Below are 25,405 nucleotides of genomic sequence, written 5' to 3'. Positions count from 1 at the left end.
TCTTCACCCTTCAGTAAAAATTCAGTACTTCCGTGTTAGAGAACCTCTCTCAACCTCATTTGGCTTGGTTGTACCCCCCTCACATCACTCCTTTAAGCATGTTTGCTGTTCTGGGTGTGTTCTGTGACCTTGAAGAACAAGAATGTGAGCATTTGCACACCTTTACAGGGCTGTAGGGAACACGTGTGAGGCAGGAACTAATTTTTCTAACTGCAGTAAACGGAACTGCAAATCCAAAGACAGCCAATAGCATTCTTATTGCTGACAGATTTCTTTGGCGAATTTATTTGACAATATCAAGGGAATATGCATGACATCTAACACTTATTTTTTTTAATTTATTTTTTTTTCCAGGGCACAAATGAGAACACAATGTTTTCTTCCAAAGTCTTATTATATTATTACTTGGTTAGTTACAGGCTATAACCAGAGATAAAATTGAGGGATGCTTTCTTTCAGCAAGAAAGGATAAAACCACTATGCTTGCAAGGGCTTGGATCTTGATGACACACTGATAAAGACTGTCCTTAAATACTGATCTTAAATTGTCTGCCAACTTGAAGAGTAAATCATGCCCTAATTCTCAGAAGCAACTATCAATTCAGCTGAAAGCTGTTCTTTTTAAAGAAGCATGTCCAAAAACCATGGCACATTTTGTTCTGCTTCCAATGACCCTGCACAGTCACAGACTTCCAGAAGAAGTAACTAGCCACCACAAGAAGCTCTAGAGCAGCATGAACTTGACTCAGAACTCTGGCCAAAATTCCAGTACATTTGGAAAGGCAGATAAGGTGCAGAAACAGTCCTAGGTTAGCGAATTCAGGTCAGACTCTCAACACCCCTAAATTACAAAATGTTAATGTCCAACTTAGGACAAGTTAGGTCCTCAAAGTAGGTCCAACCTTGAATAAAAAGACAGATGTAAACAGCTGAAAAAACCACCCTAATGTAAAGAAAAAAACAGAAGAAAAGGACTGAAGATTTTTTTTTCAAGGATGAAAACTGCCCAAAAGCTAAGCTTGACTCATTTAAAACCAAACTGTTTAACTTGCGCTCACAATGACCCCTCATATAATCCATGAAGAAAATTATGTCATAATTTGACCAAGCACGCAGTAACAGTTTAATAGTGATTTATTTAGATCCCGTAGAGATCATTACAATTTTTATAAATATGACTGCCAAAAAGTAGAAGGCATTATAGCTGTATGACTGCACTGGAGGGGACAGTGAAACACAGAATGTATGATTGTAAATGTTAGAGGTCCAGAGGGGATAATCTCAGTTTCTCCTGTCTCAGGTAACTTTTGGAATATTATTCTAAAGCTGAGTGAATTGCTTAACTGACTCTGCTATTTGGAGTCTCATGCTTTATCTTGTCTCTTTTCTTGATGTGATATTATGTATGGACATATTTGTCCTCTCTTTCTTTGTGTGTTTTGGATAGCCTTCAAAATTCATAAATGAGAAATAAAAAATGGTCACAGAATGAATGGTTGTATTCCACAAGGGAAATTTTCCCTTATTTCATCTCATCTGTTCTTTATTTTCAAATATATTAGACTAGTTATTGGTCCAGTCTTTTAGAGAAACACACTTCATAAGCATAAAGAATAACTACATTGCAAATAATGATGCAAAATGATGCATTGATATGGGCACTAATTCATAGGAAATAGTTTAATAAGTATTTATTAACCTTCAAAAAATTTTTGCCTTTCAAGAGAGAGCACGAAGCATACCTTTCCTACACCAACAAAGTAATGTACTCCTTTCAAATGCTCTAAAGCTGTTCTGACTGTGTGTGTTTATTTTGTGGATGGGATGAGGAGAGGGAATTTTGTGAATTTAAGTGATTTTCCTCATTGAGTGTCATGACTGGCTCGTTCTGTATGGCACTACCATGTAGGCAATCTTTAAAAAAAAAAAATTAAAAAGCTTAAAGCTACAATTTGCTTATGATGATGAAATGTGGTAATAAAAATCCTGCTTCATCTTCAGTGCTGTGAGACACCTCTGCTTTGTCTCCCTGTGTTGACCATTGTCACCAGTGAATGTTTCAAAATAGATTACAGCTTGCAAATGAAAATATCTACTGGCTACTCATGTGAAATTCCATTTTTCTAAAGTAGTTAAACTCCTTCTGATACGAAGGTGAGGAATTCACCCTTCTTGGGCCCTAAATCAATGATCAAAATGTACAAAGCATGACCCTTGATACAGACAACCGAAAACTGGATGTTTGCTATAAACTCTACCCAACAGCTGTTCTGAATGTAATTGCAAGGGGCAGACCCTTATGAGGAGGTTAAAAGCATTAGTACTTCCAATTTATCAGTTTCCTATGAATGAAAAAATATTTGGAAGCACAAGGACAACAACATATGAAAGGAATTGATATCACTTATCTTTAAGTCTGATGAGCAAAATATGAGGGGTGGGCTCAAACTGAAATCTTGTATCTGTACCCCCTTTGGGACACTGGATGCAGATCTGAACTTTGTATAAATTCAGCTGTTTCTGAAAAGAAATCAACAGCTCAAAATTTTTTGTTACACAGATATCTTTTACCTATTTTTAACTATAGCAGCTGTTTGTTTTGAATTTTTAATACAACACTCACAGGCTGGTACTCAAATTAGTTCACAGTTTTTTTGCAGAGCTGCAGCAAACTTTTTTTTTCCAAATAAGCCTTTCAAAACCCACAAGCTTACTGTTATTCATTTGATAGTCATGCTCTTTATCATAACTAAGAATATGCAATAAAGAACAGCATTAAAAGAATGTAGAAAAAACAATTGCACCACTTTGCTGGAGGGCATTTTTGGTGTTTGCAAATCCCAGTACTACAGAAGGAGGCTGGAACAATGCAATAGTTTTTTCCTCGTTCTGAATGTGACTTGTGTGTGTGCACGGGGCAAACACAAGCACGCCGGTGAGAGGGAGTCCCAAGAACAGCACACCCACAAAGACACAGCCAAAGACCTGAAGACTTACTTCCTAGCCTATAGAGAAAACTAGCTGCAGTTGAAGGTGGAGAACTTCTGTAGTTCTCCAACTTCAATTCCAGGCAATCACATGTATTCTGTTTGATTCCTTACAAAAATGTGTGTCAGATGAGACAAGTCTTTCATTGGTACTCCTGATGCTGTTCAGCCATTTGACTTTCCTCTCCATTCTCCCCTTCAGACTTAGCCCAGACTAATATGACAAGCAAGAGGCAATACTTAGTAATTATATAGGGCTCTTCTCATACTATCTATTGCTTATGCTTGCACTTCTACACAAAATAGTCTGATTTCTACCAGGCAGGACCAACCTTAGAGACAAAGAATTGGTATTAAGACATTTTTAGAAAGAGAAATTCTAGAATTCATCAAACTGCTCTTTCCATATATGTTATGACAAAGATACATTTGTTTCCTGCCTGAGCCCATGTAGAAAAGCAGCTTCTCCTTCCCATATTGGCAGCAATAACAATTCTTCCTGTGATTTTGGTGTTCTTATCTTCTCTTAGGGGAAAGGTGTTATAAGCAGGAAAGGTGGGAGTGTGGCTTTCTATTTCTGGTGTACTGCCAATGTCAGCCAATGCACGAGCACAACTGGCTCTCAGTAATTCTCTCTACATGCAAGAAAGATCCTTAAGAAAGATTACCCTTGCCTGGGGGACAGAAATGAGCTCTACAAGCTCGTAATTACTGCTACAAGGTAGTATTTGCTATTGCTATATTCAACTTAACCATTAAATCAACTGAGGTCATACGTGAGAGAACTAAAATGTAAAACACTTTTAATGATGGAGAACAAAGGAACACAATCACTGTCAGGAGCAGAGCTGAGTGATTCAGTCACAATAAATAAGTGATGCAAGATAATTTCTTTCCACCCAAATATTTCATCACCAGTTAATGATTTATTGAATGGAATACCTATTGATCAAACAGTATCTGCAAATAACTCGTATCTCCAGATGTTCACACCAGTCGTTGCAAATATTTTGTCCTAAGTATCTATCCTCTACTTGACAGAGGTATTATTTTACTCATTTACACCTATCAGCCATACTAATTGTATACTATGGTTTGGGTTTCCATCCACTAGGACAACTACCCAGCGTAGAACACCGAAAAAAATATGAACATATGCAAAGTATGTAATGTTTTGAAATTAAAAAAAAAAAAATCAGAAATAAATTTGTTATGGTACTTTCAGAGGTTTCCCATGCTATTCCATACAGCAGGAGAACTGCAGCTTGTGTCAGAAAGACAGTGCTAGACATCATGTGTTAAAGGTAGAAACTGAGCCCTTACTAAAATCTGTTTTTGTGGCACAACATTATTGTGGATACTATTCAATTTTATTAACTGTATCATATTCCTTACTATTTTCATATTTTTCAATGAGAGACATACGCATTCTCTTTTCATCGCAATGTGAACTGAATTTCAACATATTATAGAGCAAACAGTGAGACCATGTAATGGGTACATGGCAGGGTTTTGGTAGCAGTGGGCCATAGGGGTGACTTCTGTGAGAAGAATCTAGAAGCTGCCCCATGTTTGGTAAGGGCCCCACTGCTGACCAGAGCTGAGCCAATAAGTGATGTTGTTTTGCGCCTCTGTGAGAGCATATTTAAGACAGGGAAAAAAAACGCTGCAACACAGCAGCTGGGAGAGTGAGAGGAGTGAGGAACAGCCTTGCAGGCACCAAGGTCAGTGAAGAAGGAGGGGGAGAGGTGCTCCAGGCGCCAGAGCAGAAGTCCCCTGCAGCCTGTGGTGAGGACCATGGTGAAGCAGGCTGTCCCCCTGCAGCCCATGGAAGAGACCACAGTGGAGCAGGGTTCCACCCTGCAGCCCGTGGAAGAGACCACGGTGGAGCAGGTGGATCTGCACTGACAGAGACTGCGGCCTGTGGAAGACCCCTGCCGGAGCAGATTCCGGGCCGGACCTGTAGCCCGTGGAGAGGAGACCACGCAGGAGCAGGTGAGCTGGCAGGAGCTGCTGCCCGTGGGGGATCCAGGTCAGAGCAGTTCACTCCTGAGGGATGGACCCCGTGGTACGGACCCATATCTGGAGCAGTTCTTGAAGAGCTGCTGCCTGTGGGCAGCCCATGCCAGATCAGTTCAGCAAGGACTGCATCCCGTGGGAGGGACCCCACAGCACAGGGGACGAGAGTGACCAAGAAGGAGCGGCGGCGAAGAAGCGCTATAGACTGACCATAACCCCCATTCCCCCGTTCCCCTGCGCCGCTCGGGGGGGGAGGAGGTGGAAGAGGGTGGATGGGGGGGGAAGGTGCTTTTGGTTTCTTTGTTTCTCACTTCTCTAGCTTGTTAGTAATAGGTAATACATCTTACTATCTCCCTACGCTGAGTCTGTTTTGCCCATCACGATAATGACTGTGCGATGTCCCTGTCCTTATCTCAACCCTAGAGCCCTTTTCATCATATTTTCTCCCTGTTCCTCTTTGAGGAGGGGGAGTGAGAGATTGGTTGTGGTGGAGCTCAGCCGCCCACCCAAGTAAAACCACCACAGACCAGCGGTCTCTGGAGAACTTTTTATATGTGCAGTTTATTTCTGCATTTTACTTGCATCTTATTTTATCATTCACCTTTGATACTAATCAGTCATGGCTGCAAGTCAAATCTTTTTGCATTGGAAGCAATCACAATAACCAATCCAGAAGTAAACCAGTCTATAATGAAATTCACTGCCTAGGGCTAAACACAGAGCTAACGTGTTTAACAAATCAAGGCTTGTATTTATCACTTGTCACTGTTTGTGTCTTTGTCTATTGGAGGAAAAAAAACAAACACAATTAAGAAACAGCAGCGAAGAAAAACTTAGAAACAGCCCAATTTCTTTTCAGACTTGTTGTGCTGTTACTTAGGCAGAATGCAGTCTGCAAATCATGAGTAGAAAAAGGTTTAACAAAGCATCTGTGAGTTCAGAATACAAACATCAGTGCGAGTCACAGCTGAAAACTTTGCATATGACAGAGAGAAGTTTAACTGACTAAATTTATGTTTTGGAGCCAGATTTTCTGAATCCACACTTGAACTACGTATTGAGAGACTGAAATACTACAATAGAGGTACTGTGATTCTCACACCAATGGCCAATGAAGCTAACTGGCTCCTGCACGGTAGAAATGCAGAAAGACGAAACTCAGGCTTTCCATGGGATGGGCAGGTGATGTTCCCTCACGGGGCCTCCTGCAGGGTTCCACCATAAGCAATGCAGTGCACAATAATAGCCTTACTTGCACCAACAAAATCCATCTGCAAAAATTGCAGCCTCACTACTCTGGAAGGGTTTTTATAGTTTCTAATACTGACAGAAGTAATAATGATTTTCTGAGACATAGCTTTATTTTCAACCTATTTTCTCAAAAGTCATCCTAAAAATATCCTCTTTCGTATGATTTTTACTTATACCCTTTTTAAAGGCAAAATGAATGATTTGCAAATGTGATTTCTGTTTACTACGTCCAAAGCCCAGCATATATCTTACTGTTGAAGAGGTCAGTAAACTGCCGATACTCGATTTTTAAGGGGAAAAAAGAAAAAGAAGCTACTTTTTGCCTGGCTCATGCCAGTCAGATTTTGGCTCAGGAGCAGCAAGACACTACTGTGGCAAGATCCTTTCAATGGAAATTCATTATACAACATACCTCATTGGCAACTCTTCCGCCTGAGGCTTCAACTGCAACATGGCTAATAGTAATTCCTCAGCTGTAGTGTGGTATATGGTAGGAGAATACTGTGGAGATCTCATAGCCCTCATACATAGCTACAGCAAGTTCAGTGCCATCAGATCATGGTATATAATGCAGCCTTGGTTTCTTCAGTGCTTCTTGTAATGTTCAGACTGTCCCATGCTCTTCATAATCCCCCAAAACCCTAAATCCCAAATATGTAGGGAATTTTTCATGTCAGTTTATTATAACCAAGAGACCTGATTCCACTCACTGCTATGATTCTACTGACTACAGTCAAGTTTTTCATGATTTACATTCCTTCAGTGTAAAATTAGTCTCAGTGGGGGGCTTAAAAACGATGAAATGAACTCCTGATTGTATGACCCAAAATAATTCTTAATAGGTTATAAATTCTTTCACTTAAAATCCCAAATGATAGCATTCTGAAATTAATGACATCCATGTGTCAGCATCTTCCCATTTGCCAATGACAACTAGCTGAAATTCTAGGCAACATTTCATACTATACTATGGAACAGTGGTTTTGGTTTTCATGTAGATAGGAAGGTTGGCTGTAAGGGAATCAAATAGGAAGCTGAGTTACACAGAGAGAAATGGCTGAATGCCTTGGGTTGATCTCTCACTTGCACAAAGTGGCTTCCTTAGTTGCAAGACATCTAGGTCTTTATACCATATCTTGTGTGAAATATTGCCCGATCTTTATCAGGATACCTGTTCTAGTCAGGCTGGAATATTGTCTGTCTGTGAATCAAAGCATTAAAAGTGCCCCCATTACCAAATTACTAATGACTATCGCTTTGCCATTGCTGTTATCTTTTTTAAAACAAAGCACAAATAGGAATTACAGGAGAATACAGTTAAAATTATGCTACAACCTTAAATTACTACGTAGAGTAGGATATATTCCCTATATTGAAGCGCATTTCATGTGCAAGACATCAAATCAAGACTGTATGCTAGGGCTGAGACTGAGGCAGCTTAAAGAGTATTTTCAGTAACGAAGTCTGACTCAAAGAAAATTCTACTCTGAAGCAAAAACCAGTCACCTAAGTATGTTCACTTGACTTGAATGCGATTCTGTAATTCATTTTGAGCTCTGTATTGCTACAGCTATAAAAGACAATGCACGTGTATCTATAATTGGTATAGCTTGCATACTAACTTTATTTTGCTGCAAAGGCAAAATACGGAATATCTGAACCAGTGTTTATATGTTAATGAATATTATTACATACAGTTTCCAGTAACTTTAACAATATGCAAATATACCGTAATGAGCTGCATGTCTTTTTTCTCAGTACAAACAAGTTCTAAAGGCTTTCCAAGGAAATATTTTCATTCACCTTCTCAGATATCTCTTTAAATTTATTCAGATTTTAACATTACTTTACAGAATGTTAAAAAAAATGACAATAGAAAGACAATATCTGAAATCAATGTACTAGTTATGTTAAGCAAGATACTTGCAAAACTCTTAAACATCTTTTTAATTGGTTTCTTCATGTTTAAGATCTCATGAACACTGATTCAGGAAAGCATTTACCTGACTATCTTAAGATTGCAGATACATTCTATGGAATTTATTTTGCTGATTAAGTGGATTTCCTGAAACAATTGCACCAGTGCCTCTTACAAATTACTGCAAAAGTGTAACCAGCTATAGCAACTGCTGGTGCTGTTTTGCTTATGCTTTTAAAACATGTTACCAAGCATGAGGTAGGACATGGTACCACATGGTAGAGACAAGGACTGCTTTGGTTAACCACAGCATGGACTCTTCTGTTAATCAGAAATAGCTGGCACAATTAAAACAATAGCTGTTTGCTAACTGGAATAGCTAACAATATCTTAGTTAAGGCTAAATTATTTCCCAATTTAAAACAATAAAATTTTAATTTTAATTTAATTTAAAACATTAGGACTGGTGTCCTACCTGTGAGCAGAAGTACCGTGGAAGGTCTCATTACTTGTTTGAGACCAAGACTGCAGGTAACCTTGTTATTACTCTTAAATGTACCTCTTCCTTGCACTGCTGTTTTTGCAATCTTGTTTTTGGTCTATAAAATGACTTATAAAATGCTGCATATGGTCACATTCATTCATTCATTTCAAACAATTCTGAGGTGACAGGTATCCTCATCCCTTGGACTCTGCTCAGAAGAATTTCTGTGCTTTCAAAAATAATTTGCATGATCAAGTAGTCTAATTCTACTTGCTTTGGAAATCTGATCATGCCCAATAAATAAGGATTGCATTTTCTCTCCAGCAGATCTGTCAGTTATCAGAAAAAATCAAGGTTTGTGTTTACACACAAAGAGAAATGCATTTTCAATTTAGACAACTTATTTTAAATTAAGGAAAGCAACAAAGGACTTTCAAGGGAAAAAACAAAACAAAAACAAAACACCTTTGGCTATTACACAGAACCCTTCTGCCTCCCCAGAATTATTTGTCTCTTTATCTTATTCACAGAGACAATACACAGCAAAACAATTCAGAAAAACAAGATGGAATAGGGGATATTTTCTGAAAACGCTTCATGTACTAAGTTTCTTTCAGGACCACAGTCTTGCTGAATGAAAGCTGATCACTTCTTTAAAACTGAAATTAAGCTCTAGCAACTAATGAACTGATTATGAATTTCCTGTTTAGGATGATGAACCTAAAAGTATCACCTCTGTGATGACAGCAACAGAATAACTTTGGGGAAATAATCTCCCGTGCACACAACACCCCTTACTGAACTCGTCTACAGTACTGTCTAAGGTGGGCAGCAGCCTTCTTCCCTGTCAAGCAATAATTTAGCACGTTTGATTATATACTTGTATACTTGTCCTCCACCTGTGCAAGAAACTGTGATTTTCTTCACATGTTTCTTCAAACCCAACTCAGCTACATTCACCAAACTGCATTTGATGATTGCTTTACCAGAAAGGAGGGGAAAAAAAGAGCAACATTAAAATAAAAATAAACATGATAGCTCTTAATTTCCAATAGTTTTGAAAATATGAAAGATTAAGGAATATAAAATCAAAGGGCGTATTACATATTCTGACTTTTACAACTACAGTGCAAGTTTCACTACCTCAACTTCAAAATGGGGCTATGGATGTTCTGAATTGTGCAATCTGCAGCATCTCAGAACCCTGACAAATTTCTCTGCCTCTCAAAGTTTCAGCATTGCAGACAAAAGTGTGAGGTAAAAAGCACAATTTAAACGTCATCAGCAGACATATCCTGTTCTCCCACAAGAGAACATAGCCAGAGACTTTTATGTTCTCACTTGTTTAAAATGTCTGTGTTAGCATTAAGAGTTACATCATTCTCTGGTCAATGTGGAGGTAGTATTAGCTTTTTATGAACGTGTTGCATTTTCATTTAGGAAAATCCCAGTTGTATTTACTTTTGAGTCAAAGTTACATTGGTCAGCTCCTTATGAAGCACTCATTTGTCATTAACTATTTCAAACATTCTCACTATTTATTCTAAGAGAGTATTGCTACTTGGCCTCTGGAGATTATGTCTGTATTATTTTATTTCTTTTTCTACCACCTTTTTGTGACTAGAATGTTGCATTTCGGGCTTGTTAGCATTGACTGGATTCTCCTTTCCATCCTAACAAAAAAGGATAACAACAGGCAGAGTGTGTCACGTCAAAGACACTGGATAGACTCCTTGGCTTTGCTACTAGCACCTCCCCAGCGCTTGGCAGAGCCAAGGGGAATTTCTGGGCAGAGCAGAGCCAGGTCCTGCACTAGTCTACTTAATAAATACATTCATAAATACAGAAATGTGTCAACTCATACCAACCATTTTCTCTCTTGTGTTTTGTTCCCCCTCGATTGCACCAGAGCTTCACCCTACTGAGGCCTCAAGACAAGTGAGCTGACTATCCTCCACTTTGTGCTTAAGCCTAGATACAAAGGCTCCCTCCTTCAGTAAACATCAACACTGCTTCAGAACTGCGTCACAGACCAGTGCAGAACCCTATCAGTCTTTTTTCTGTTTGTCTCCGTGTTCCAGGTCCATAGCACTACCAACACAACGACAGAATAGTTCTGCCTGCAGTGAAGCTTAAGAATTCAAGATGAATGTGTAACATTGAAGAGTAAGGTTTCATTGTGAAAACTAACAGTCTCCGCATTCTTTGGACCACCTAGTGGACAGCTTTTTGCTTTGTGAAATACAGCTTATGTAGTACAGTCCTACGTTATAAAAGCCATGTATTGTATACATGTTCTTATTCCAAAAGGAATGTTTGATATTTGCTATTTCACTTAATTTTCACAACAGGTCTAAAAATATTCTGTGCTTAAAAATATACCTTACGCAGGAAGACTGAATACAGATTGAGTAGGCTGTGAAAGCATTGGAATTTCTGAATGCAAGCCGTGTTTTTAAAAAGAAGTTGGTGTTCTTCAGCAGGTTTACTTCCTTAACAGTCATTCATGGAAGCTGATTTATAGGATCATCTATCTGAATATCTTAATGCTTAACTGAGAAATTCCTTAATGCTTAGTCTTTTATATGTACATGTTTCCTAAATTGTTCAGATGAATGTTGTATTTATCTCTTTTCTTCAACTTGTATTCTTCTACCATTTCACATTTTCTGAAGTCTCTCTGAATTACTGGCAATGGCTCTGAATCAGGTGCTTGCAAAGGGTGCAATTCTGCCAATTTTACTCTCTCTAATTGTTTTACTTCAGACACGATGTCACTGATTTCAAGGAGACTAGTTGCAGGGTAACATACAATACCCATTGAGAGAAAGGATGACAGATTTGGACCTTGACTGCCTTCCTCAAGAGGGTTTGCTGCAATGAAGATATTTTTGTTTGACAGGTTTATTGTTTAACATGCGATAATTTAAGATAGTAATGCACACATCCCCTGCAGTCCCACACTATGGACTCAAAACCCCATATGGAATGAAATGAGTGAAGAGAGTATAATGTATTTCTCAACGTGCTGTGTTTACATGCAACTCTGTTTTTAGTGTGGAAAACATATTATTCCAGTGTAGAAGACTAACAACATTGAATTTACATTATTTCCTATAACAGAAGGATCTCCATACATATATCTGTCTTCTTAACTTCACTTTGTAAATTGTTTAACTGAACTCCATAAGACCTAATTTGCAGGATTAGGTCGCAAGTATTCAGATAAATATTTGTAGACTAACAGGATGAAAGGTGTCTCATTAAATATATAAATAGAAATGCTTACATATGACACAAAATTATGAACAATTCATTTCTAATAAACCTGGAAATTCATGTATTATTATTTATATTTTGGCAATAGATAGAGGTATCACTTTATCGATCTACTTCATCTTAAACTGTGGACTGTATTCTGTGATACAGTATTAGATTCAGGGATTTTGCAAGCACTAAATGACTACAGTGACATAAAAGAATATTTTGATAGGCATTGATTTCCTGGAATAAAAGTCAAAACAGCTAAAACTCAAAAAATGTCATAATACTTAAAGTTTTTAAACTGATACTGACCATGGCAAAAATAACGTGTCAGCAAATAAAATAAAAACCACATTGCACAGATTTTAGAATTATTGCAGATGTTCCTGTGTTGCTGACTGAATCATTGTGAGTGTAAACAAACAAGTTGTCTTTCATTCTGCCAAACATAAGAGATTTCATTACTGTCTTCCACTTTTGAGGCTGGAAGGCAAAGGAAAGCTGAAGCTCTCGAAAGCCAATTTCATTTCATTAAAAAGGTATTTCAAGATTATTAACCATATTTTTAGTAGAAACTGTCTTTTAAAAATCTCTATACTTGTGCCTCTGTAATTCAGGTACTTAAGGGCTTTTTTATATTTCCAGTTTGAAAACATGTAGAAGCTAGTTAGTTCCTTTAGGTTTCCTGCCTTCCAAGAGATTGTTAAAAGACCTCATGAATACATAAAGCAATTCACATGCTGACAACATGTATCTTACAGATAGTAAACAAAAGATCATGGTTACGCTGGTATTTTTCTTACCTCCTTTTTTAGGGGATCTCAAGGGACGTGACAACTGATGGTCTGCAACTGACTGGGATTGGTTAATTGACTGTGAGTCATTCATTTTGAATGATTTTTTTACAATAAACGGAGAAGCAAAAATCTCATTCAAATCCTTCTGGAATAAAGAAAGCTGTTTTAGGCATTCAAGAAATGCACTGATTTCACTCTGTCATGATAACTTACAGTTGTGATATCACAGGGGGCAACTTCATATTTTTTACAGCTCCGATAAATGACTAATGCTAGATTAAAGTTACACAAGATTCTTGTGGCTTTCAGCAGCACTGACTTAGCACCCATGTCACAAACATTTGTTTACTTTTTCCATTTAACTTATTTATCCCCTCTCCTCATGCAGGTAAATCGTAGCATGCACTGTATGCTGATTTCTTCTCATAGTTAATTTGTATCTTTAGAAAAAAAGCTATAGGAAGGTATTAATCTGCTTAACATTTCTAAGTACATCATCCAAGGGATTTTGTTTTTTTAATCTTACATATGCTCAGCAGAGTTACTGGCAAAAACTGTACATTTTCTCCATTTCATCCTTTCAACATCAAATGGTAAGCAGCAAAAATTGGATCAGACTTCAAAGACTATGCTGTGCTCCAAGTCACAGAGCGACTCCTCCATTTCACATATTGAATTCGAGCAGGATATCAAAGTGCTACCAAAGAACCTCAGGTCCTTACTAAAAAAGAGGCTCTAACATCTGTAGAAAGTGAAGTGCACAGACAAATCACCTCAGGGAGCAGCTAGCATTTATTCTCAGCAGCAAATTTCCAGCCTTTTGATTCTCTTATTCGCTGTACCTCCCTGTCTTTCTACAGAACTAAAGTTCTTAGCAAGCAGGCTTTTGTCTCAAAGACTTCAAAACATCACTAACGGTTTCATGTTCAGATGGCTATGCCAAGCAGCCATGAACACATTGCAGAACTGTGGACTCAGGAATTTGAAGTTACAATGCAATGCTGGTTTAGAATACAAACTTAGTAGTACCTTTTTTGTTTGTTTGTCAAGAAAATCAGGCACCACAGGATTATTGGTTTGCTGCCTAAAAACAAAGAAAAATAAAATATATAGTTTAAATATTGTAATTTCTTCACTCTTATAAAAGGCTTACTTGCACACACATTTTTGATGCTTTTCCTTTTTCCTCCATCCCTAATTTCTAAATATGCACATATGATCAATTCAGAGAAAACACAGACCAGTCCCATTTCCTTTTATAAGGAAGTGCATGTTATTAAACACAGTAACTGGCTACAAGCAATCTATTTGACATTAAAAATTTGTGGATATGTGCATATGTGTAAAATGAGTTTATAAGAATTCTATGAAATTGAAGTAATTTATTAAAATTAATTTGACAAGATTTTACATGAAACATTTTTTTCCTCCAGAGGCTGTGAAAAGCTGTTTTCACCAAAAAAATCAAACATGGGCACTCAGAAAATGTGACACAGGAGGAAGAGGCGAGACATATGGCTTTGTGATCTCCTAAAGACATTTGGATTAAGCACAGAGCAAGGAGTAAGAGTTCTTAGCTGAACTTTGTCTGCATTTTTATTATTTTACCATTATGTGTTTTGTCACCATACAAATATTACAGGCCAACTCCTGCTCTCATTAAAGTTAACCAAAGTATCATAAAATCCTTCTGCACGCTCTGATCCCTGTTAGCAGGCCTTTGTAGTCAATGGATCTCTTCAACTCTTCAATACTGAAGTCCACCCAGAGAGACTTGCTCCAGAATCTTTAGCTATGCAAAACCAAACAAAAGATGCTACCAATTCCATTTGCCAGATTAAAAAAAAAAAAAAACAACCCTGAGGTTCATAAAGAGTATTTTATATGTTCATGGTCCTATAACTGGAATTAAAAGCAAGATCTTCTGTTTGTCAAAACATGCCTCAGTCATTTCATCATTACTTACCACCTTCCTCACAACCTTTCCGAAAATACAATTAATGGCAGTTGCACTTCTACTTACAGATAAAAACATCAGAAATGTAAGCTTCAGTCATAGATTTCAGCTTATGACATATACCATAGCTTTTTTTTCATAGACAGGGAAAGGCTTTTTAAGGCAGAAAGCTTTTTCAGTTTAACTTATTCAGTTATTAAAACTGAACACACTTCAGCCCTTTCAGTCACAGTGGTAGGGGAAAACATAAAGGACAAAAACTGCTTTAATGAGTAACAAAAAATACAACGTGTGTTACTTCAAATTTCATTTTTGTCACTAGTTCTGTTTCAGTTGGCTACATTAAATATAAATGACTCATGTTACAATAGAACATACTGAAATCTATAAAAATGTCTAGCCACATGTGCATATTACCTTTAAAATGTAGCTTTAAAAAAATACTTTAAATTAAAATGACATTACTGAAGGTCTTGGAACATTCCAGACTGTTACCTATCGGATTTGACAACTGTATATCACCACGCATATGTATTAGATGATATATTTTTTCTAGGATATCCAGAGTTTGCTAAAATATTTCAAGCCTTATATTGCAATAGGGTTTAAGCTCTTAGGCTAATTTTTCTGAAGGTGTTAGGTAAGCTCAAGGGACTGACTTGATCTGCTCCAAACTGATCACAATAATAAAGTATCATTGTCGATAGGCTATCTTGGGGTGTGGAAACAAAAGGAAGCATTCACAAGTACAGTAAGCATCCAACATTTCTGGAATTTTATGAATGAAGTTTGGATTTGCTTGTTAGGTTTGGGGTATTTTTCTTCCCCTTTATTCTTTGACACTAAGAAAGCAAAGAAAAACATACTGCCTAAACTTAATTTATATTTGATGGTGTTTTCCTAAAGAAGATGGAGAAATCCATTTTAAAAATGCTTTCTAATTTTGTTCTGAGATACTTTTCATACAGGAAAGTACAAAAGATGTCTAGGATTACATTCAACCTTGCATTTGAGCATGTACAATATTGTCCATAAAGTTCTTTTTTGATATTTCTCTTGTATATATATATTGTTTAGATAACTATATAACAGGATTATTTAGATAACTTGCCCAAAATTACTCAAGCATTTGTTGAGATGATTCATAAACTCTCCTTCCCCCCGCCAATGCAGAAAATAAACCCAATATGAAATAAAAATCATGAATAATCCTCAAATACTGCTACAGAGGATGTCTAAATGAAAATCTGCTGTTGGATCACTATGTTGTAAATGGACCACCATGCCAAAAAGGAATGAATCATGATCTAAATTTAATATTCAGATTTCGAGTGTTTTGGATCTGTATCTAAATCTGCAGCTTGAACTAATCTCTACATTCTACAAAGAATCTAGAATTTAGTATGGTTTTGCCAGCACTTTAACTTTGTCAGGGCTAGAACGTTGGCCAAATGCTTAAAGCATGAAGGTACAGGTCAGCAACCTGCCTTCTGTACTCCTTAAGCTAACAAAAATCAGCCTCTGGAATTCTGAAGCCCTTAGGACCTTGATTCTCTGTCAGAATCCAATGGCACCATGTTTCTGACTAGAACAATCGTAAGTTAGGCAGGATATGGCACAAGAAACCCCATCCTCCAACAAAATCTGCTGTTGCTGATAGAAGTTTGAGTAAAAGCTAGTAAGCATTAAATGCAAACAAACACACACAAAACATGACAGGTAGTTCTACATTTCTGCGTGACAAATTCCAGAACAGAGAACCTTCAGGGATGCTCAGGAATGCATCACTAATGATTTTCTAAAACATTTTACCATTAATCAGGAATTCATTACCATAAGCCATGTACAGGTCAGGGACAGTCCTGGGCTTGAGCTGGTGGGAAATTGTCCCCCAACAAAAAAAAAAAAAAACAAAACAGAAAAGGAAATGAAACAACAACAACGCTACTAAAAGACAGGCCACTACTGCAAGACAGGCATCATTTCAGATGTCAAACTGGCAGGGAACACTTCTGAAAACATGACATCATCTGCAGATGCTGAGCACCTTGAGATCCGTCTCTGAGCTCTTCTGAAAACCTGTCTTGTATTGTATGCCTAAGAAAATGAAACATACAAAAGGAGGCAGCTCAGCAGCAGCTAGTTCATGAGCCAATCAGTGATGGTGGCTAACATTTTCAAATGTGGAATCTGAGGTTGATTTTGAGATACAGGTATCTTTGACGAAACTGCTTTTTCTATCATTTCCAGAAAGATTTACTTTCCACATTTGCAGGAAAACAGAGTTTAGGTCATGGAGATGAGATCCAGTCAGCTTACCTGGAAAGAACACAAGAGATCTAGGCTCACATACCTGGTTTCAGTCAGGCAAAACAGAAATTTGCTGCTGAATGTTCAGCTACTGAGCTCTAACACCTCAGTCTTCATGTACGGACTATATAAATCACTGAATTAGCAAGACATATTGACAAAAGGAGAAACACTGATTCTTAGGGTCTGTCTACACATCTGTACAGTGTATAGTCACACTGTCCTTAGCATTGAAAGTAGTTAAACCATAGGTGCATAAACACTAGAGCAGACTAATTTATACTGAAAAAGATAGCTGTGTTTTTGGTGTCATTCCGACCATTGCAAGTATAACTTTACTCAGAAGCCAATGCAATTTGGACTTTTCTCATTTAAATGCTTTTGAAAATGTTATAAATACTCCCAGATATTCCATTAGGAAGAATAAAGCTCATTTTGCAGGAATAAATTATTCCCAAACAGAAAAAAAATCTTTCAGTATGGATAGATGAAAATTTCTACAGGGATGAGGAGGGAAAAAAAAAAAAAAAAAAAGATTACACTAAAAAATTCTGCCCAAATTCTACTTCCGCTTATACCTTTATAAGTCACTAGTAACTATTCAAAGTTTTGAACTGCACAGTACTTAGAGGCTGATAAGTCAGCAGAATCAAGCCCAATAGGTTTCTCTGAATTATTTCCATCACAAGCAATCACCTTAATGTTTGCTGTGATTACAGATAGGAAAGTGAAGCAATTAAAGGAAAGCAGAATGCTTTTATATTGGCTTTTGCTGTGGAACAAAATGAAAATTCATATTCAAAAGATGACTTCTACAAGAAATCACAGTGCAGTCTTGACAGAAACTGAAATTATCCAAGCAGGAAATTATGGAGAAATGTGAAGAAGACAAGCTTTAAATCACAAGGACCTGATGGCGTTCATCTGAGGGTTTCTCTCCCCCACCTGATGTTCATTTTCAAGGCATGGCAACAATGCTGTTCCAAGTAAAGCTGATCCAAGGAGAACTCCTCTAGAACAATTTGTATACTTATTTCTTACACTGATGCAGCAATAACTGCTGGTATTAAGATGCTATAAAAGTGGTGGTTGGCTTGTAACGACAAACCCATTGGCACAGAGACATTACATTTCAAGAAGTCACTGTGTGTTTAGGAATAATAAAAAGAATTTTGGAAAGTCCTATAAAACAAATCTGTTTTCAGAGAAAAAGCAGCTATGCCTTTCTTTTTTTTTCTTCATAAGCTTGTCTAAACTTATTTTTAAAAGCTACAGTGATGGAGATGTCAAAACTTTCCAGGTAACCTACACAAAGCTTAACTCACCTTACCATTAACGAGCATTTCTTAGTATTAACTTAGCTCTCCTTCACTGCAATGCAAGCTCACCTGATTCTCAGTGGAGAACAATTTGTTCCTTTCCTCTTTACATCAGCTTCTCGTGACTAGAGAAATGTTACCACATGTACCCTTAGTCTTCCATCTCCCTTATAATCTCCCTTTTTAGACAATGTTTTATGCAGCTGGGATCATTTGTATTGCCAAGGGACGTCCTCATTTTCTTGAAGTGTGGAGTCTAATACACAGCATTAACTGAGATCTTGACAGTGGTGAGAAAATGTTCTGATGCACAGGTGATGTAGTATGTATTCTAATTGCTACTACTATTGGAGCAGTATGCCATCACTGACTAACATTCAGTTTGAGATTCATTATAGCCCACGAAACTCTGCTTTTAATTCTAATCCAGTCCTCCTAAAATCTTATAACCATCACTAACTTAGTAGTGATACAAATTCAGTAATCAGACTCTACTTCATCAGTCAGGCCATCAGTCAAAAATAGATTGATTTCTGGAACTTAACTGATACATACTTTCTGAAGAACAGAGAATCAATGATAAACACTCTCTGCCTATAACTTTCCAAACACCTAAACCATCATGCCCATGTATTTTTGTTCATACTTTAATATATATTATAATAATCAGACTTCTGAAGCAGGTTTTTTGTTGTATGTTTAAATGTATTGCTATATTCCTGTGCATCCAACAGAACAAATCTGTATGTAACTTTTCTTTCTGACCCTGAGTACTTTACAACTTATTTTTCACTTTCCAAAACTACTTACAGGAAAAGAAATGGAAAAGAATATTTTATTATTACACATTTCAATTCAATGGTATGTGAAGCCACAGTGAGGCTGCCTTCTCTAGGGAAAGATTACAAGCTACTGTGTTAAACATCTGCGCTATTATTCATCAGCCTTCCTGTTTCCTACAAGTTTCCTGTATGACTGAACAGCCATATGCTTAAAACACAACAGCCCCTAACAGCTACATGTAGAAGTGAGTCTTTTTATGGGAAGTAAGTTATTAGAGTTAGTCCTAAGATTCTGAACATCACCTGTGAAATGCTCAGCAGTTTCAAGTCTCACTGAAATCACTGGAACCTGAGGCCATCACAGATAAATTTATAGGATTAGGCAAATGAACTGAAAAATTTGTTGGGTTTTAAACTGAAAACTACCAGCAATAGTGGCAGTTAAGCAATTCCAGGCAAAAGAAGGTATACATTTTATTACCTGTCTGATTATGTACAGCAATCAGAAGTGAGTGCAAGAACTGAATGGCCAATGTATTTTACATGGCCACCTTCAAGCTAAATATATAAGGGCATTTAGACATTGATTTCAATATAGGTTCATGACTGAATACCTTTAGAAGTCTGTATCTTTGTGCTCCACAGAGCCCAAATTCACCTCAACAGCTACTGATCCATAAAAGTTCATGAGCCTCAAGGGATGTACGCTTAATCAAAATTTAGCTAATCCAGAAAAATACATTCGTCTGGAAAGCAATGAGGAACTCCAGAAACTGTCTGATGTAGAAAAGGAAGAAAACCACTCCTGGCTAACTACACACAAAACAGATGAAGTAAAAGTTTAAAGAGGCTGTCTGCCTTCAAACAAGTTTGTGTGAAAACTAGAATACTAAAAAGACAAAATGTTTAATTACATTGTAAATAATTGGAATTTGGGGTGCCCAAAAGAACTGATAATAGATTATTAGCTCTTGCTTTATACTGTCATTGCAGATTGGAGAACAAATATTAATGTAATCAATATTGATGTATTGATGTAATCATCCATAATTCTAAGGAGATCACAAGATCACCCCCTCTTAAGTACTTAACAGACAGAGGCAGCTGCTCACATGAAAGAAAATCAGAATTACAAAACTCATTGTTCCAGTAAGCAGCAAGGAAACCCAAGGACAGAGCCATGATACTAAATTGTAGCACACTCATTCTTTTCACTGAATAACATTACCAAAAATGTATTTATGTATTTTTTGTCCTTTTCCACCAGCCTGAACATTTATTTTTTTATTTTTTATTTTTTATTTATTTTTTTAACTGAAAACAGACTACTGCAAGGGAGAGAAACTGGAACATTATTAACCTGGAAAGATGCAGGTGGTTACACCTGAACAAAATCATTTAATGCACCAAAGCGTTTAGCAGACGTTACTCAATCTAAATCAACCAAAGTTCACATGGAAGTTAACTCAATGTTCTGAGAATACAAAAAGAAAGCAGAAACACCATTTCAGAGAAGTTAGTGGTAATTTAAAAACAACGCAAAACAAAACAATAAAACTTTCTCGATGGAATAATAGCATCTAATTACAGTCAAGTAAGTTACTGATTTCCTCAGAGAACTTGTAAGAGATGTAACAGAACCTGCATTAGTATGCTGTATAGAAAGCATATAAAATAACAGAAATAAGAACTGGAAGGAGCACAAGATTTCCTGATGCTTATTCCACAGCAGGAGAGATCTCATAACTCTTAGCCACTGAAACCTGCTAATCAAAGGAATTCCTCCAGCAAATGCAACCATCTTCCCTAGACCGCTGTTGGAGAGAGAGACTTTGACAACAGCTAAAGATCTAGCAGCTTCCTCTTCTACCCAAGAAGGTGCAGGGCAACGTTTGCCTGGAGTGACTCCATTGGTAAGAAAAGTTAAAATATCCTTCTTCTACAAAGAGGAAAGCACCACTGTTAAGCCTAGGCTTTCTGCCAGTGACTTGGCCAACTGCTTTTTACAGCTCTTTTTCCTATCTCACTGCAGGTCTGCAAGGAGGTTTACGGACGCAAAAGGTACCTTTCCATTCCTGAGAATTTAATAATGTGCTGCAGTTAGTTCTGAAATGCTGAGCACTTACAAGTCTGTCTGCAGTCAGGGGTATTCTGTGTATTTCTGAGAAGTCCATAGAGACAGGACAGCAACCCAGGACAAACTGCAAATAAATCTAACTTCACTTTCTTGGAGAACACTGAAATGACTAAGCTGGTAGGGGGACTGATTAACCTACAGGTGCTCATCTTCAGAAAATGGCACATTCCCTAAGTGCCAGCTGAATCATGATGGCATGCCTACTCCTTTCAGATTTTATTGTGTGGAAAATGACTTCTGTAGATAACAGACAACAAAGGATCCAACTCACCAGTGCTCTTCACAGCCAAAATCAGAGGTAGAGCAGCTGCTCATATGCTGAGGATCTGCTACACAGCCAGTGCTGTTTTTCAGTCTTGGGTAGTTTTTACGAACAATATATCCCCTGAAAGCTAAAAAACATAGTTATGCATTAGAGAAAAACTCTGCAGAGCTTGGAACACAGACTGGCACCTGGCTCTCAGTTCAGAGCTGAATGCCTTCAACTTTTACTGAACTAGTGGGCAGAAAGAGCACTCAGCACCTCACAGGGATGCTTCAACATTTGCAATATTTACAACAGTTTGAAATTATACAGGGCTTTACTCTCACTGTTATAGTAAGCATTTGGCACATCCCAGGGAAGGAATCGGGATTCTGAAAGGAGAACATGCCTAATTTAAATAGGAATGTATTTAAACGTGAAGTAGAAAATCATTCCCAAAACACCTTCTTTAATCACCACTCCTATGATTTGAGCTGGTTGGAATTTTACAGAATGAGAAGTTTCATCTGCTTTTATTGCAGAGGGGTGGGGAGCCAGAGGGAGATGCATTCAGTTAAAACTAGAAGAAATTATAACAACTTCTCCTACTTTTCAGTGAACCATAACCATTAACAAAATATTTAAAATGCCTCTCATACAAATGATTGTGGAGGGAAAAATCTACATAGATTGGACTTTATACCATTAATTAAAAATACTAGAAATACTAAACAAAGTAGCAAGCATGCAGTGAAATGAAATGACAAAGAAAAGGGCAATGAATAACATTTTGAAGATATCTACACCCTTTATTTCCATGGAGTGTCTCTGGATTTGGGTACCTAAATAATTTAATTACATCATTAGCTTTATCTAATGTCAATTCACTGGAATTCTTGACATCTGTGAGTAGTTAGTAGTAAACCTCCAGCATGAACCAGAGATAGTGGTATATGCTGTACTTATGACAAAAGACTTTTAAAAGCATTGCAATATACAATTAAAACTGTAAATTTTTAAATTGTACTTATTTTATGGTTTATATTAACCATTTTAAGTAGAACTATCCTGATGAAACGGGAGAAAGGGCTGAATAACAGAAACTAAATGCAGCATCAATGTCACAGTTTAAGTATTCAACAAGAAGTTGCAGTACAAGAAGGCTGACAGCTGGGAGGGAGAGGAGCTGCTTATTAGCACAGCAGGACTGCAACTTAGAAATTGTGAAACAATACGTAAAAGAAAATTGGAGATAAAGTTAGGAAATATTATGATTTTGAGGGGGGGGGGGGAAGTCCAGGAAAAGCTTTTAAGCACACTAAAAGCACACAAAAACACAGGGTCAGTTTGTGGACTAATTACCAAAGGAAGAGGAATAGATCCTTATTATTGAGTGTCTAGAATCTAGGGTTAAATATTACAGTGGGATGCAGGATACACACAGAAATAGAGTGCAGGACCACCTCATGTAGGATCAGCGTCAAGATAACAATGTAGATTACACAGGGAAAGCAAGAGGTAGAATAAATAGAGAATATAATAAAGAATAAATTGAGAACAGAGAAGACAACAGAAGATGAAGAAGTTTCCCTGTATCTCATGCCTGTTATTTTATGAAAACAGAACCATTACTTACGTAATTGAGAAAAAAAAATGTAGAATTTGGAATCTTGTGCTTATTACCAAATTATGGGATAACTGTTCTTTTCCTTTCATTTAATGACTCTTATAAATTTAGCTTGTCATTCTTTTTTTTTTTTCCATAATGAAAAGATAATGGAGGAAAAAATAAAGCTACCCTGATCACATCTGCTCTTTCCTTTAGGAAAGGCTGTAACTGATCCCCTCTTTTCTATTTTAACTCCTGTATAGTGTTAACAGCCTTCTTTCCAGCCACTACCTCCACAAAAACCTGCATTGTTGCACTTACTCGTGCAATATAAGAAAATAAAACCATCTGAATGGTTCAAGCTGTAGTATGCAATGCACCATAACAATCTAAGCTTTTCACTGCTACTGATGTTTCCAGGGTAAGAAGCAGCAAAAATTGCCTTTTAACGAGAGGTTACTAAAATAAATAACAATTCACTTTACAGAAGGCACGACAGAAGCCAGGCCTGCTGAGGTGTTGTCCTGAATACAGAGCTCAGGTATCATGAGGCTGAGGAACTTTCCACCCTTAATAATCAGACTGGAAAAGTCTGCCTATCTGGCAGAGATGAGCCAAGCACTCGCTTGCCCCATGTGATCAGGCTTCCAAACCTTAACTATCCCCCACTGACCAGACAAGGAGCCTACTCTGATGTTGGCAGCAAAGACAGCTGGCCAGCAGCCATCTCTCTGCAGCTGAAACATGCTGAGTAGCAGTCAGTCTGTGGACTACTGGAAAGATAAAGAAGCACTGAAATAAATGAACTAGTAAGATAAACTTCAGTTTTCTTCCTAGTAATTTCTTAACTTTCAGTTGTTTTGTGTGTGTATAAAAAAATCAACCCCAATACCTGCCATGTTTTTTTTTTTTCACCAGAAACTTATTAATGACAGTGAAAAACATTTTGGCCTCTCCCTCATTCACTACATATAAACTGCTTTATCTCATTTCGTAAATGTAATTTTTATTCTGACTTTTGTTTCCATAAATATTTTCAGTACCAACTCCTCTTCAACTTAACCTTTCCACAAGCTGGTTTCTAATGTTCTTCTAGAGTACCTTGAATCATACAGGTAAATGGCTGTATTTTTCCTACTTTCCCTTCAACTCATGGGATAACTGAAGTAGCAAGATAAACAGACAACTCGCTCTCAAAAAGTTCATCAAGAATTTGTAGGACTGCATCTTTTCAGCATTTATTAACTGGATCTATAACGTTTCAAAGGAAATTCATATGCAGAGAATTCTACTGGGGGAGTCTGAGAGGCTGGGAAGCTGCTCCATCACAGCAATTTGCATTACTGACTGGTGCTGGTTTTGACACTAAGCACTTGGCTCAAAGAGTGTGAAATTAGCAGACTCATGTTGCTAGTGCTCCATGAACAATCACTGCATCATTGAAGAAGAATGATTACCAGCTGTCACCTCATTTTCACCTTATGCATTCTATATTCCAAACTTTACAGCAACAGTATTTTTAACCCTCATCTTTACATTGCCGATGATGACAAGATCTAAACTCAAAGCAACATAGGAATGGAGCTAAATTTTAGCATTCTTATTAGTCATTCGGTGTTAAAGAGTTTATATGCCACAACTTAGGACATATACATTTTTACTTTTTCTACCGACCAGTTCTCACATGAAGCGAGTTTTCTGTCAGCTCCAGCAGGTAGCAAACCAAGAACATGTTTACCTCTGGGAGTCTGAAGTTTGGTGTTTTGCAGTTAAAAACCTTTATTCTAAGATATAAGTACTAAGGCATATACATTACATGCAAAGTTACACAATTCCAGATAGTAAAAGTCCAGGCATTTTCCCCCTGATTCCCATAGGAAATATATTCTTACAGACTGAATGGTGAAGCAAAATGTAGAAAGATCAAAGCTAAACAATAACAGGTCTATGCAAGAAGTACGAAGAAAAGAGATGAAGCAGTATTTTAAAATAGTAGAGGGATTCATTTTCAGTAGTCAGAAATCACGTTAAATAGGCATTTTCTACACAGATACATTTTTAAGCTATATTATCACCTGAGATAGTATGTAAGAAAAACTTTGGAACCGAAAGCTCAGGTTTCCTGAATAGAAGGTGTCGTCATAGTTTGTAATCAGAAGTTCATTTGCTACAAACAGCATATGACTTTCTTAATTTGCCTAACTAAAAGAGCATTCAGCAGCTTAACTACCAACATCTGAGAGGATTTGGAGTCCATGAATCTAATTCTTCACTTCATGCCAAATTAATTCTACTGAACAGTAAAAGAGATGGAGAGTCATGTTCTT

General features: G+C 37.2%; 1 protein-coding gene and 1 long non-coding RNA gene across 2 annotated transcripts in view; one reads left to right on the top strand and one right to left on the bottom strand.

Moving 5' to 3' along the window:
- Window positions 1-25,405, bottom strand: part of MYO3B (myosin IIIB) — a gene marked incomplete at its 5' end in the record, with an annotated part of 252,980 nt that overhangs the window by 79,345 nt on the left and 148,230 nt on the right. Inside the window, 3 exons of the mRNA XM_083842495.1 lie at window positions 12,727-12,865; window positions 13,750-13,804; window positions 21,497-21,617. Coding sequence (XP_083698621.1) covers window positions 12,727-12,865; window positions 13,750-13,804; window positions 21,497-21,617 — 315 coding nt within the window. The remainder of the gene's footprint in view (window positions 1-12,726; window positions 12,866-13,749; window positions 13,805-21,496; window positions 21,618-25,405) is intronic.
- LOC310901901 lies at window positions 20,533-25,147 on the top strand. Its single transcript, XR_014586274.1, has 4 exons — window positions 20,533-20,682; window positions 20,818-21,001; window positions 21,121-21,149; window positions 23,566-25,147. It is a non-coding gene; the product is annotated as an uncharacterized lncRNA (long non-coding RNA).

This window comes from Anser anser (genome assembly GCF_964211835.1).
Source record: "Anser anser genome assembly, chromosome: 6".
Classification (NCBI taxonomy): Eukaryota; Metazoa; Chordata; class Aves; order Anseriformes; family Anatidae; genus Anser; species Anser anser.
The sequence above is the reverse complement of the archived record's forward strand: the minus strand, read 5'-3'. Positions and strand labels throughout refer to the sequence as shown.